Below are 15,000 nucleotides of genomic sequence, written 5' to 3'. Positions count from 1 at the left end.
AAATTCACCAGAAATCCTTTCTCTCTACATGCAGAATTTGTGCAAAATACAGTTATTTTGTTTGTACTGGAATCAGTTACTTGAGTGAGCTTTAATACATCTGCTAGGAAAGGAAGCCCCTCCCCTTTAAGATGTATTGGATCTAACTGTCATTGGTTATCTGACACCCAACTGCTGCAAGAAGACAGAAACGGATAGTGAGAGAGGGATAGTGAACATAAACTTGATAATTTCAGAAACGATGCAAAGTATTTAATTGATTGTATTGACAAAGTTTCTTGTTTCAATATGATAAAGATTATATTACATTTTCATTTTAGCGCTAGTTCCCCTTTAAGTATGTAGTTTGATGCATTTGTTTCAAAGATAAGCAATAACAAAATTTGCTTTAAATCTAAAGTAGAATCCAGCCTTACTATAGGCATTAACCTGGCACAGCACCCTAAGGTGGTTAAATGTGCATGCAGCATGGCATTCAGTTTCATAGTTAGTGTGATGTGTTGCATGTTGTGCTGTGAGTGTTTTTACTTTCTCAATATCTGGGCCACTTTATATGTTGGAATGAGGTAAATGTATGTGTTCTATGATTTTAGTACTGAGACTACAGGTGATTCAGTTAGTGACGTCACTTTTCTGCATCCCTATCTTATCTCTTAAAGTTTGGTAACTATAGCCTCTCATTCCATCCCTTTAATGTGTGTTTTGCTCATCAAAGAGGAGTAGAGTGTATTTTAAAATTTTAAAATGTAGCAGAGAAACTGAGGACAAGAATCCGCTGCTACTCTGCTGCTTGATGTGTCTGCACCCGGATACATTGCCTTGGCTTGGGTGCAGGCAAATGCAGTCGATTTATGCAAACTCTCATGTTTCTATGCCAAAATATGCTGTGTCTGCCTTCACCCAAACCAAAGCTATGTATCTGGTGCAGCTCCAGGGTTCCCTCAGCAACCGGTATCAGTTGCCACAGTTCATTTGTGACACGAGGCTTGTGCAGTTGCGGTAATTTACATCACCCACAACATGGGGGCAGTGATGCAGGAATTCAGGAAAAAAAACACATTGTCGGCAAAAAAACATTTTTTGGACTGCACCGGGTCAGAAATACCAACATGTCTGGATATGGACTAAGAGATCATATGGAATTCCTTTGATTCTACACTCCAATAATTCAGCCCTAATTTATACTCGACCTCTTTGACCCACATTATCTTGTACCTTCAGAGCCGGGCCAACCCAGCCAGACGCCCTAGGCAACCTGTCTGGCCATGGTGTCGGCTGAGTGCGTGCTGAGTCCGTGCTGCGCATGCGCGTTACGGCGCTATAGCGCGCATGTGCGAAACTGCGCTATGGCGCGCATGCGCGAAACTGCAATATGGTGCGCATGCACAAAACTACGTATGCGCAAAAGCGCAATTAAGAAAAAATATCCACGGCAGTCAGGGAGAGACAGGGCCGGACAATGGGGTGGGCGACAGAGCAGGTAGGTGCCTGGCGCCCCCCCAGCTTTGCGCCCTAGGCACGAGCCTACTCTGCCTACCCCTAGTTCCGGCCCTGTGTACCTTATCTACTTATCTCTTGCAGATCCCCTCGTAAGTGACTTGACATCTTACACATAGATTGATATTCCTTTATGTTGGTTATTTGACCTATGAGCTGAATGTTGTTTATATAAAACACCACAGCTTCATTGTAATCCGCTTGAAAAGGGAACTAAAATGTTCTGAAAGCTTGCTATGATTATATTAGTTAGCCAATAAAGGTATCACCTTTATACCACTTTGTTATTTTTTTTTATTTCAAAAGGGTTGCCCTGTAACATTTTTACTGGCTACCACGGTACAGCATACTTTACCTGCAAAAAAAATTGCAATTGCTATCAAACTTGCACTTTGCTCACTGCATATGCAGACGTACATGAGCCCTTTTACCTGCTCTTGACTTAGTTGATTAATACACAGACCGAGTCTGCCCCCATGTGGCTAAAGAATAACAGTTGTTTTAGTTTGAAAGAGTCAGCAGGAGTGATTGCTTCAAAGCAAATGCTTAATCATGTGTACATTTAATCATTATTTCTCCTTTAAGTAAATTGGTGTTCAAGGTTCTATTGACCCAAGACATAAATTAAATTACATCTAGCCCTTTGAATTTGCATTTTTCCGTACTGTTTTCAGGTTCTGATTCATTAACAACGTAATAAGTAATTTCTCCTCCAGGTCGGGTCTGTTATTCAGCCACTAGTAATGGAGAGAATATAAACAATCAGAAGGACATATTAAAAATTAGACTGGAATTGCAATATACAAAAAATAGGTTAAAGGTGTAGGACCTCTTATACCTAACCTGTGTTGTACAATGCCTATATACACACACTCACAATATAAGTGTTTTGTGAGAATTATTTCCTTTGCATATATGAGATCCATAACTGTGCCACTGTGTTTTTTTTACAGAACGCCCAAAGAGTAACCAGTTCCCAAGCTACTCAGCCACTTGCCACCCCAGTTGTTTCAGTAGCTACTCCCAGTTTGGCCCCTCAGGGGCTGATCTATTCTGCAATGCCTACTGCCTACAATACAGGTAATTGATGGTTGTAATTGATGATTGTAATTGCTGGTTAGGGTAGCACTGGCCCTTATACCTAACCAGAAAACACATTGTGGGGTTTATGTAAAAAAGGGCACTAAGTTTGCCCAGGAGCAGTAACCCATAGCAACCAATTAGCAGGTAGCATTTACTGGTCACCTGTTTAAAAGCAAACATCTTATTGGTTGATATGGGTTACTGCTCCTGTGCCTTTTATTACATTTGGTAGAGTCCTGCAAGGGTCAATTTTTTGGGACCCTTACCCGCAACCTGCAATCCGCAACCCGCATTCTTACCCGCTTGGAAACGCTACCCGACATCTACCCGCAAGTACCTTCTCCGCAACACGGACCCACGACCCGCTGACCATCAAGAATTAGGAAGTGCTGTCATTGTAAACCAGGAGTGACCTCATCAAAAGTAGCCGTGACCAGAAAAAAGGAGTAAATATTGCTACTGAGAAGGCCCGGCCCGTAACCCGCAGAACCGCCGACCGGCGTCTTTACCTGCACCCAGAACTTCTCCCCTCAACCTGCAAGGTACCGCAGGTTTTTGCGGGTAACCCGCTGCAGGACTCTAACAGATGGCGGTTTATGTATTAAAGTGACAACATTTATTATACGTAGCATTAAGAAAAGAAAAAAGAACAGAACATAGTCCACAAGAAATTCACGATACACCCTTATCATAGCATTAACTATTAAACACAGTCAGGTATGCACACACAACATGTATCATCCGGATGTATGACTAATACAGGGGTATATAGGTTTACTATATCCATAATATGTATAGCTATACTAGCTACATGGTAAAAAATAAAGCAGTGCTTTGAAGCATGCTAAAGGACACAAGCCTTCAATGCAGACGCTTTGCTTTGCTTCCTTCTAGCACACAGGGCGTTTTTGTTCCAGCTGCAGAAAACAGCGCGTCTACACTTGTTCCTAGATAATCATTGTACTTTTATAGAGAATGTGTGATTTGTGCTAGAAATGGAAGGCTAAGTAGCGGCACAGGCTAGGGTCAAGCAGGTATTTCAGCTCTTTTGGGCAGTATGAATTGGTTCTAGTAAGGTACCGTATATACCCGAGTATAAGCCGAGTTTTTCAGCATCCAAAATGTGCTGAAAAAGTCTACCTCGGACCCGAGTAGCTGAGATTGCAGTCACTTTTAATCATTCCTATACCAACAGTACACTTGGGGAGAGACTGCAATATCCCACAATGCCCTCTGTTGGTTATATGAAAGAATAACCGTGCGCCCTCTGTTGGTTGTATGAAAGAATAACAGTGACTGCAATATCACACAGCGCCATCTGTTGGTTGTATGAAAGAATAACAGTGACTGCAATATCACACAGCGCCACCTGTTGGTTATATGAAAGAATAACAGTGACTGCAATATCACACAGCGCCATCTGTTGGTTATATGAAAGAATAACAGTGACTGCAATATCACACAGCGCCACCTGTTGGTTATATGAAAGAATAACAGTGACTGCAATATCACACAGCGCCATCTGTTGGTTATATGAAAGAATAACAGTGACTGCAATATCACACAGCGCCATCTGTTGGTTGTATGAAAGAATAACAGTGACTGCAATATCACACAGCACCATCTGTTGGTTGTATGAAAGAATAACAGTGACTGCAATATCACACAGCGCCATCTGTTGGTTGTATGAAAGAATAACAGTGACTGCAATATCACAGCGCCCTCTGTTGGTTATATGAAAGATTAACAGTGACTGCAATATCACACAGCGCCATCTGTTGGTTGTATGAAAGAATAACAGTGACTGCAATATCACACAGCGCCATCTGTTGGTTGTATGAAAGAATAACAGTGACTGCAATATCACACAGCGCCATCTGTTGGTTGTATGAAAGAATAACAGTGACTGCAATATCACACAGCACCCTCTATTGGTTATACGAAAGATTAACAGTGATGGCAATATCAAACAGCACCCTCTGCACATGGTAGTGGGACAGTGGGACAATGCACACAGTAATCCTTTTGGCAATTCTCTGTCACCATCAACTTTGCAAAGAAGTCCGGTTGATCGCTGGGGGGGGGTCGCTTTGGCAGAATATGCGCTACTGGGAGACAGGGCTGTAGCTGTGTCTAGGCTTATACTAGAGTCAATAAGTTTTCCCAGTTTTCGTAGGTAAAATTAGGTACCTCGGCTTATACTCGGGTCGGCTTATACTCGAGTATATACGGTATACTTCCTTGTAAGTGGATTTGTAACTATGACATGTCTTGTCTCTTCATGCAAATACTTAAAAGTTGTTAAAGGAACTTGAATGTTTAGTAAGTAACAATGCTGTTTGCTTTTGGTTGCTCCACAGACTATCCTTTGACCAGTGCAGATCTGTCAGTGCTGCAGGGGTTTAACTCCCCAGGAATGCTGCCTCTAGGACAGGTTTCAGCTTGGCAGCAGCATCACTTGGGACAAACAACCCTCAGCTCTCTTGTGTGAGTATCAATTGCTTAAGTATTATTGCATCTTTCCTCATCAGTGCCCTCGCTTTGTCAGGCTTCCCTTCTTCTTCCATTTCATTCTTAAACACAGTGAAATATATTATTATAGTTGGTGCCTTGTCACATCAGAGAGAAAAACATAAGGACATAAAGCTGAATGCAAATGTTTGGGCACCCAATGCCAAAACCTGTTTGCAGGTATGTGTTGGGGTACAGATCATCTACAATTGCCAGTCGGGACACCTTGGGGTCCAGTGGAACTGGGGAGCCCATCGTGTAGTGTATTAATTTGGTTACTTGTTCCCAGTAGTTGATAAGGACCAGGCAAGTCCACATTAAATGATAAGCTAGGACATTCAGAGTGACATCTTGGACAGGTAGCTTCCACATTTTAGTGAAGAGTCAAAAAGGTGAGGCTGTAAGATATAGGTTTGAAGGGGTTGTTCACCTTTAAATTTTAATATAAAGTGGAGAGTGGTATTCTAAAAAAAAAATGCAACTGGTTTTCATTTTTTATTATTTGTGCATTTTGAATTATTTAGCTTTTTATTCAAGAGCGCTCCAGTTTGCGGGTTTCTGCAGTCTGGTTGCTAGGGTCCAAATTATACTAGAAACCATGCACTGATTTAAATAAAGACTAGAATTATGAATAAGAGAGGGAGTATATAGAAACAGGGGTAATAAAAAGTTGCAATAACAATAAATGTGCAGCCTTACAGAGCATTTGTTTTTAGAAAGGGGTCACCGATCCCCCATTTGAAAGCTGGAAAGAGTCAGAAGAGGAAGGCAAATAATGCAACTATAAAAAAAACAATGAAGACCAAAAAAGTTGCATAGTATTGGCCATTCTATAATATACTAATAGTAAACTTAAAGGGGACCTACCCCAGTAATTGGTTTGTTCCCTTACATTTGGGCAAGTGTGTTTAGAGAATTTGAGGGCTTAATCCTGGTCTGTCTGTCCAGTATTGTTCCGCCATGCTGTCCTAGAGTGTTCAGTATGTGTGATGGACTTGGGTCTTAAAGGAGAACTAAACCCTAAAAATTAATAGGGCTAAAAATGTCATCTTTGGAGACACATATCTTTACTGCTAAAGGACTGTAGTTGCCTTGGGCTGGTACAGAAGCCCAAAACATAATGTACAACATTATTAGTCTACTTATTTAGTTTAACTTTGCTTGTCCTTTAAAGTACTGTAGAGCCTGGATAACAGGCCTTTAGATTTAAAGAATGTAGGGACTGGATTTAAGGGAATGGTACCCATTGGACTATTGTGTAGACAGAAGGTGGTGCAATTGTAGGTAGCATAACCGGTAATGATCATGGAGATTATATTCTAGTTTCAGTTGCTCAAATGATTTAATAGTTCAGTTCTCCATTACTTGGCCCACTCAGAAATATCCACTGTATGACCAATAAAGTAGTGCAGGGGCCAAAAAGGACTTCAGGGCTTAATGTCAGGGTGATATTGTTTTCTGATGGAATAGTGGGGGCTCTAATTATTCCCTTGTATAAGGACCTGCAAACCTCTTGTTTTATCCCAGGGGAACTACCAATGTGATTGGAGTCCATTTGATGGCAATTAAAAATCTGCTCCTTTTGAGGCAAATCTATAGTCAGACTTTGGTTAATTTGGTCAGTCTTTTGCAGTGTCCTTAAAGGAGAAGGAAAGGCTTGGTGCATTTGGGGGTGCCAAATGCTCGGGATTATACCAGTGAGCACCACAGAGCGATCTTCTTCCGTCTTCTTCTTTCTTCAGCGGCGCCATCTTAAGCCGCTTCGGTAATCTTCGGAAATAGATCGGTGCTTCAGCAATTTAGGGGCATTTGCCCGGGGTAGCAGCTAGGCTGGGGGGGGGAGGGAGAGGGGTCTATGGAGGGTAGGGGGGTAGGGTTTTTTTAACTTTAGGGTTTAGTTCTCCTTTAAGCCCTGTCCTTAAAGGAACAGCAACATCGAAAAAATGTGTGTTTTAAATTAATGAAAATATCATGTACTGTTGCCCTGCACTGGTAAAACTGAAGCTTATTTATATAAACAATAGTATTGTTTTTGAAGCAAACACAGCAGTTTTACCAGTGCAGGGTAACAGTGCATTATATTTTTTATTACTTTAAAACACTTATTTTTTGATAGTACTGTTCCTGTAAAGGGAAGAGCAAGGATACCTTATGCTCTGCTCTGTTTTTATAACTTGCTGAATGATGTGAACATGTTGAGCTACATACCCCCAATGGCTTTTGTGTTATAACATAATGTGCTCTGTTTGGTTTCCCAGAGCTACTGGACAGTTATCTCAGGGTTCTAATCTGACTATCAACACAAACCAACACATCAATATAAAGTCTGAGCCCATATCACCTCCCCGTGATCGGGTGACTCCTTCTGGATTTCAACCCCATCAGCACCACCAACACCAACCTCGCCCGGAAATGGGCCGGTCGCCCGTCGGCAGCCTGAGCAGCTCCAGCAGTTCCTATGATGGCAGCGACCGAGAAGATGTCAGAAATGACTTTCATTCACAAATTGGCTTGGGGAGACCCACCAATAACGAGGACAGGGACAGCCCCTCGATGAAACGCATGAGGATGGATGCTTGGGTGACATAAATATTTCTCTGGACACCTTTTGTGGCAAAGAGCCCTTGAGCATATCTAAAACCATATGTCACATCTATTGTGTATGCGCATTTGTGTCCTACACACATCCATCAGGTACCTGCTGCAATGACTGGAAAGACCTACAACTTTCTGCAGTGATGTGGCACTTAATGTGGACTTTCTGGGGGGAAGCAATGCATTAGGCATCAGTGTAATCCTATCATAGAAACTACAAAGTAAATGACCCTTTTTAAAGGGAAATTTGGAGCATTAAGACCTTTCTGCACTTGGGAAGAGGGTCCTATCCCCCCTCATCCATATCCTCAGAGTGCTTTAACCTCTTTGCTGACAAAAGGGCATTCAGCGCACTGTATTAGCCCATCTGGAAGCACATGGGTTTCACACTTGATAGAACAAACAGGACAATGAATGCAGGAAACAAAGAAAGCAATACTGTATATGTAAAACAATGTTTTATCCAAAATAATCATACCTACAGATCCCTCTTTAAAAGGGAGCAGGTGAAGGGCTGAAGCTGCAAGAACTATTTTTGCACGTGCGACACAAACCATCAATGATATCAGGTCAGAAAGTTTTATGTTTCGAACCTAGGGAGTCGTAGGGTGTTGTTTGGGGGGGGTGTTATTAGAAGGGAGAATTTAAAAAAAAAAAAGATCTATAAGTCTTGGACAAAAGGCATATAAATTAATATATTAAGTTATAATTGGGGATATGTTAAAGTTTCTTTTTACCTTCATACCTTAAAGACAGAGAACTGATTTTAGCTTGTGTATATTTTATATTATGGGAAAACAATGCCCTTATTGACTATAAATATATATATATATATATATATATATAAAAAGTTATATACTTTTGAACACATTCTGCTATTAATTATTTATATAAACCAAAGTTGTATGTTTGAGCTTTTTTGTAGACTATAGATTTATTCTTTTTTTTATAGTTTTTTTTTTCTTGCTTTGAGAGTAAAATAAATAGAAAATGTACAAAAAAAAACTCAAATGCAACAACTTCAGAAAGATAAAAGCCATGATACGCTTATTCTGATGTATCTGTAATTTGAACCTTGAGCCAAACTTTCTGTACATAGCATCATAAATAAGTCACCAGGACTTGAAATGTTAAAGGTGATGTCCTTAAAGAGTAGAAGAGTATTGTGTGAGTAATATGTGCGATTCAGTCAGATATGCTGTACTACTTTTTTTTTTACCCCTTTGGGCGAACTATAGAAATTGTTTGGGTTCTGTAATGACAGTAACATGTTTTAATCTGTTGTTATGTTCTGTACACAGAAAAGTGGCAAAAAGTAATATATTGATCTCTTTACAAGTTCCTCTTCTTGGACATGTAACTGGACACAGTGACGCAAGGTGATCTGTAATAGCCTGAAAAGCAAAACGTAAATAAATATATATCTGCTGTTACCCACTAAGTATAACTTTATGGGGGAAAAAAACCAGGTATGTGTTCTTCAGAAATCGACTATCCGGAATGTCCTGAAACCAAGCAATTCTGTCCCCCATATCTTTCTGTTTAAATCATTTCTGCATGCTTATTTGGATTCCATACCGGTCTACTGTATTTTCTTCCATTCATCCGTGTGCAAAGGAATCCTTAATTCTATTTGGATCTGGAATCTGGATAGAAATGTGCAGTATCCCTTAAGGGCTGACTTACTTTGTTATTAGGGATGTACAAATCCATCATTTTTTTTAGAATGGTTCACATATTCAGATTTGGTTCCCGCTGGGGAACGAAAAACCTCCAATATCCATTTATTGTTTTATCCACTTATTTAGCTTCTTACAAATAATATGGTATGAAGGCATTATGTTCAGACAGATGTTTCCCCCCCCCCCCCCTTCACCATAAGAAAAACCCCTGTCATTCTCCAAATTAAAACACCATCAAATTCACAGTTGCCAGGGCATAAGGCTTAGCCCCAGCGGCCTTGCAACTGCTACTCCAATTAATACAATGTAGTGCACAGCAAAATCTTACTACATATTTATATGTACATGTGTGACCTGCCACACATGTAGGTCCGAATTACGGAAAGGCTATCTACCATAGACTCCATTTTATCCAAATAAGGCAAATTTTTAAAATGTATTTCCTTTTTCTTTATAATAAAACAGTAGCTTGAACTTGATCCAAACTAAGATATAATTAATCCTCATTGGAACAAAACCAGCCTATTGAGTTTATTTAATCTTTACCGTATATACTCGAGTATAAGCCGTCCCGAGTATAAGCCGTGGTACCTAATTTTACCTCCAAAAACTGGGAAAGCTTATTGACTCGAGTATAAGCCAATGGTGAGAAATGCAGCAGCTTCTGGTAAGTTTCAATCAAAAAATTGAGGGTTTCTGCTCCCATTGGAGGTGCCGGCGTCTTGTTTTTGGATGCCGGCGACCATTCTTGGATGCCGGCGAATATTCTTGGAGACTATTCTTGGACGCCGGCGACTATTCTTGGGCGCCAACGACTATTCTTAGGCGCTGGCGACCGTTTTTGCGATTGACCCGAGTATAAGCCGAGGTAGCGTTTTTCAGCATATTTTGGGGGCTGGAAAACTCGGCTTATACTCGAGTATATACGGTACATTATTTTCGAGTAGACTTATGGTATGAAGATCCAATTAATGGAAAGATACCTTATCTGGAAAACCCCAGATCCCAAGCATTCTGTCTAATAGGTCCCATACCTGTACTATAGATATCCTTAAAACAGTACTGTTAAGTTGCCATAAACCAGTGATCCCCAACCTGTAGCTCGTAAGCAACATGTTGCTCCCCAACCCCTTGGATGTTGCTCTCAGTGGCCTCAGAGTAGATGCTTATTTTAGAATTCCAGGCGTAGAGACAAGTTTTGGTTGTATAAAAAACAGGTGTCCTACAAATCAGATGCCAGTCCACATAGGGGCTACCAATAGTCAATCAGAACCCTTATTTAGCACCACCCAGGAACAATTTTCATGCTTGTGTTGCTCCCCAACTCTTTTTACATCTGACTGTTGCTCACTGGTGAAAAAGGTTGGGGACCCCTGCCATAAACACATGGTGCTGTTCTGTGGTCATTTATGGAGAATATTTAAACTGAGACAAATACATGTAAATTGTATCTAAAGGGGGGAAAGTTGTGATGGCGATGAGTTCATTATCATCACCATTATTTATATAGTGCCAGGAAAAAATGCATGAGTTTTTCTAGTTGTGGAATTAAACACAGTGCACTATGGGGAGGCCTGTGCCATGGCTTATGTTTCTTTATTTCCCAAATATTTTTCATTTACTAGGGAAATATAGGAAAAAAAAGGCAAATATAGATGATAACTGATAAAAATGATAACTGAGATAAATATGTGCCCTTGTGTCTTTTTTTCAGCTGGAACACAAGGGGGGATTGTTGATATTTTCATTTCTGAGTGGAAAATATATTACCCTTATCAATACAGTGGTAGGGGGGATGAATAATTTATTTATTAGTATTCTGTGTCTGTGTTGCCTGATGTGTATAAAGGTGCACACTGTATAGAAACACTGTTCCTGTCTTTGTACACATCGTAGCACAAACAGTAGATGACTTGTTAGTTCCCTAATATAGTTCATTATTTCTTTGCAATACAAGTAATGGTGATTTCATAACTGTAAGAAAACACATCCCACCTCCGGGATTATAACAACATTCATTCTTTCTTCTTAATTGTAACATTATTTTTACTATTCTCCTATTTTTCTGAGCCAGTTGAGAGGCGCACATCTCATTCCTTATACAGGTGGGAATCTGTTATACAGAAATTCTCCTGAATATAGGAAAGCCATCTCCTATAGATTCCATTTTATTCAACTAATTTAATTTTTTTTAAATTATTATTTATGACCTTTTTTTAATTATTTCCTTTTGCTCTAATAATAGAACCTTGTACTTGATCCAACTAAGATAGAATTCATCTTTGTTGGAGACAAAACAAGCCTACCTGGGTTTATTGTAGGTTTACATAATTTTTTAGTCATGAAAATCCAAATTACGGAAAGATCTTGTATCCAGAAAGCCCCAGGTCCAGAGCATTCTGGAATACAGGTCCCATTCCTGTATTTCCTGTGCTACCTGTAATCCAAGCCCCTACCTCTTGCTGTAGCAATGTATCATTTATTCTTTCATATTGTCCATTAAATACCTAATATAAATATATTTGTGTTATCTGTACAGTCAGTATAGGAGAGTATTCAATGAACAGAAGAATCCTGTGCAGTAGAAACACCTTTCACCCCAGTCACATCATGCTAAATATACATTAATCATAGAAAGATCTGAGCAAGTAGAAACATATACTGGTGTCAAATAATAGTTTGCAGCATAATATTGTGCAGAAAGTCCTTTTATTGCTTTTTGCCACCTTCCTGTTAATGAAGTGAGTTGCACACTCCAGTGGTTTGAGTTTAAGACTTTATCCTTTGTAAAGGGAGTTGTTGTAGTTAAAGGGTAATTGCTCTTTTTATTTGGGTGTACATACAGGAAAACCACACTCCACTTTACTGACTATTGTGTGCCTTAAGAAATGGCTATGCTGACTGTATGCGAATCTTCTATGCAGATGAACAATTTTATCTTCATTTTAAAGTCAAGTAAATGAAATCCTCTACAACACATTTGAGGCTAGCTCCATACGAGTGAGACTTATAATGGCAACAAATTACCCTTGTTACTTGAGTCAGATACGTTCACACTGACGCCCACCAGACCAAACCATTATTTGCAGATTCAGAGAGTCTATTTTGCCTATGTGTCTATCTTACATTTCCATTTATCCAACAAGCAAGGCTATTCTCTAACCAACTTAAAGGACCAGTAAAATAAAAAAAAAATTTGTACTTGACAACAAAAAAAAACACGTAGGGGCACATTTGCCATGGGTCGAATATCGAGGGTTAATTAACCCCCGATATTCGACCGTCTAATTAAAATCGAATATCGAAGTCGAAGGATCTACCGCAATTCCATGGATCGAACAAAATTCCTTTGATTAAAAAAAGCTGGGAAAGCCTATGGGGACCTTCCCCATAGGCTAACATTGCTGCTCGGTAGGTTTTAGGTGGCGAAGTAGGGGGTCGAAGTTTTTTTTAAAGAGACAGTACTTCGACTATCGTATGGTCGAATAGTCGAACGATTTTTAGTTCGAATTATTCAATTCGAAATTGTAGTCAAAAGTCGAAGTAGCCAATTTGATGGTCGAAGTAGCCAAAAAACACTTCGAAATTCGAAGTTTTTTTCATTCAACTCCTTCACTCGAGCTAAGTAAATGTGCCACTAAGACACTTTTAACTTTAAAGTCTTTATTAAGAAATAACAGATTCTTCGCTTGAGCTCCTCTTCAGAAACTGCGACAGCGACGATCCATCGTGCGGCACTCTATTTCTTCTCCCTGGCTATCTGCTATAGAAAAAATCGAGGGCCGCACAAAGGATCGTCACCCTGTCGCCGTTTCTGAAGAGGAGATTCGGTACGTTTTTTCTTAATAAAGACTTTAAAGTTAAATGTGTCTTTGTGGTTTTATTTCGTTATGTAGAAACTATTTTTTTTTTTTATGTTACTGGTCTTTTAAGCTGATTCTGTCCATTTCCAGTGATGCCACATCAAGCCTCTAAACCGCTGTTTTGTCTTTATAACTATAGGATGAAGGTGGCCATACACGGGCCGATATAAGCTGCCAACAGACCAAGTCAGCAATTATTGGCCAGTGTATGGGGCCCTCCGATGGGATTCTCCGATAAATATGTGTCTGAAAATCAGCCAGACGTCTATCAGGCATGTTATAAAAATCCTGTTGGATTGAGGACTGCATTAGTTAATTGACGTCCTGGATCCAACTGCCTCTATTTTCTAGGGCCCCTGATCGGATCAGCCCAATATCTGACACCTCAAGGGCCACCTTAATGCTGAATGGAGAGCTGGAGAAGGATTTGAGGATTATGGGAGAGGCCAATACAATGGCTTCTGTAGGCAAAGCAGTTGTCATGAGGACACGGAAACATTTTTCTTGCCATAAAGCAAAAGCTCTGCAGCTAATTATTCACTTTTCTCACTGTATTTTGATTAGAGGTTTGGGTCAATATCCACTATCGGCTAATATTCAAAGTCAATAACAGCTGTATACTGATTTGACTTAGTAAAACACAGGGCCAACTTACTAGATAGATGGCTTATTTCATAGTCAATAGAATGATCTAATCTAATAGAATCATTATTCACTTTGGATTTGTATCCACATTATGTAAACAAAACTTCTCTGGTTATAATCCCACTACAGGTATGGGATCTGTTATATAGAAAGCTCCGAATTATGGAAAGGATGTCTCCCATACACTCCATTTTATCCAAATAATTCAAATTTTTAATCATGTCCTTTTTCTCTGTAATAAGAAAGCAGTAGCTTGTACTTGATCCAAACTAAGATATAATTAATTCTTATTGGAAGCAAAACAATTCTCTTGGGTTTATTTATGTTTACACGATTTTCTAGTAGACTTAAGGTATGAAGATCCAAATTATAGAAAGATCTGTTATTCAGAAAACCCCAGATCCCAAGCATTCTGAAAATAGGTCCTATACCTGTGCTACTCGATTCTGTATGAATATTGAACCGTTTGTTGGGATATATCAACAATTCCCTTCCCATTCAGAATTACATTTATTATAGGGGTAATTTACTACACACCACTCTGTGTGCAAAGTGCAAAAAACAGCTGTATTTGGACCATTGTTTTTGCTGCACACTGCATGGTGCCTTGCTTGGATTGCCTCTGCACTCCTTTTTTTGGCATGCTCCTTGGATGGAGTGCATTAGGAATGTAAACACAGCTTACCCTGGGGCACAAGTGCTTCTTAAAGGGCTTGTTCAACTTTAAATTAACTTTTAGTATGAGATAGACATTAATACTTTTGAGATAATGTTTATTATATGTGGCTCTTGGTTTATTTATGTTTTTATTCAACAGCTCTCCAGTTTTCAGTTTCAGCAATCTGGCTGCTAGGGTCCAAATTGCATTGATTTGACGTATAGACTGGAATATAAATAGGAGAGGCACTGAATAGAAATTAGATATAGCAGTAACAATAAACTGAAATGCTTTACAGACCATTTGTTTTTTTCAGTGACCTCCATTTGAAAGCTGGAGAGAGTCAGAAGAAGAAGGAACATAATTCAAAAAAAAAAAAAAGAAGGGATAATGGCATGGGGAAAAAAGGTTTTTTTAAATCAGTTAATAGTGCTGCTCTAGCAGAATTCTGCACTGAAATCCATTT

The 15,000-nt window shown here is 39.5% G+C and overlaps 1 protein-coding gene across 10 annotated transcripts in view; it reads left to right on the top strand.

Moving 5' to 3' along the window:
* Positions 1-9,119, top strand: part of mef2a.S (myocyte enhancer factor 2A S homeolog) — a 90,374-nt gene extending 81,255 nt beyond the window's left edge. For all 10 annotated transcript variants that reach the window (XM_018255287.2, XM_018255284.2, XM_018255289.2 and 7 more), the window contains 3 exons: positions 2,451-2,577; positions 4,941-5,067; positions 7,350-9,119. In XM_018255287.2, coding sequence (XP_018110776.1) covers positions 2,451-2,577; positions 4,941-5,067; positions 7,350-7,680 — 585 coding nt within the window. In that variant the 3' untranslated portion in view covers positions 7,681-9,119. The remainder of the gene's footprint in view (positions 1-2,450; positions 2,578-4,940; positions 5,068-7,349) is intronic.
* The last annotated feature ends 5,881 nt before the right edge of the window (positions 9,120-15,000 follow it).

Source organism: Xenopus laevis, chromosome 3S, assembly GCF_017654675.1.
Source record: "Xenopus laevis strain J_2021 chromosome 3S, Xenopus_laevis_v10.1, whole genome shotgun sequence".
Classification (NCBI taxonomy): Eukaryota; Metazoa; Chordata; class Amphibia; order Anura; family Pipidae; genus Xenopus; species Xenopus laevis.
Note: the sequence above shows the minus strand (reverse complement) of the source record. Positions and strands in the feature narration are given on the sequence as shown.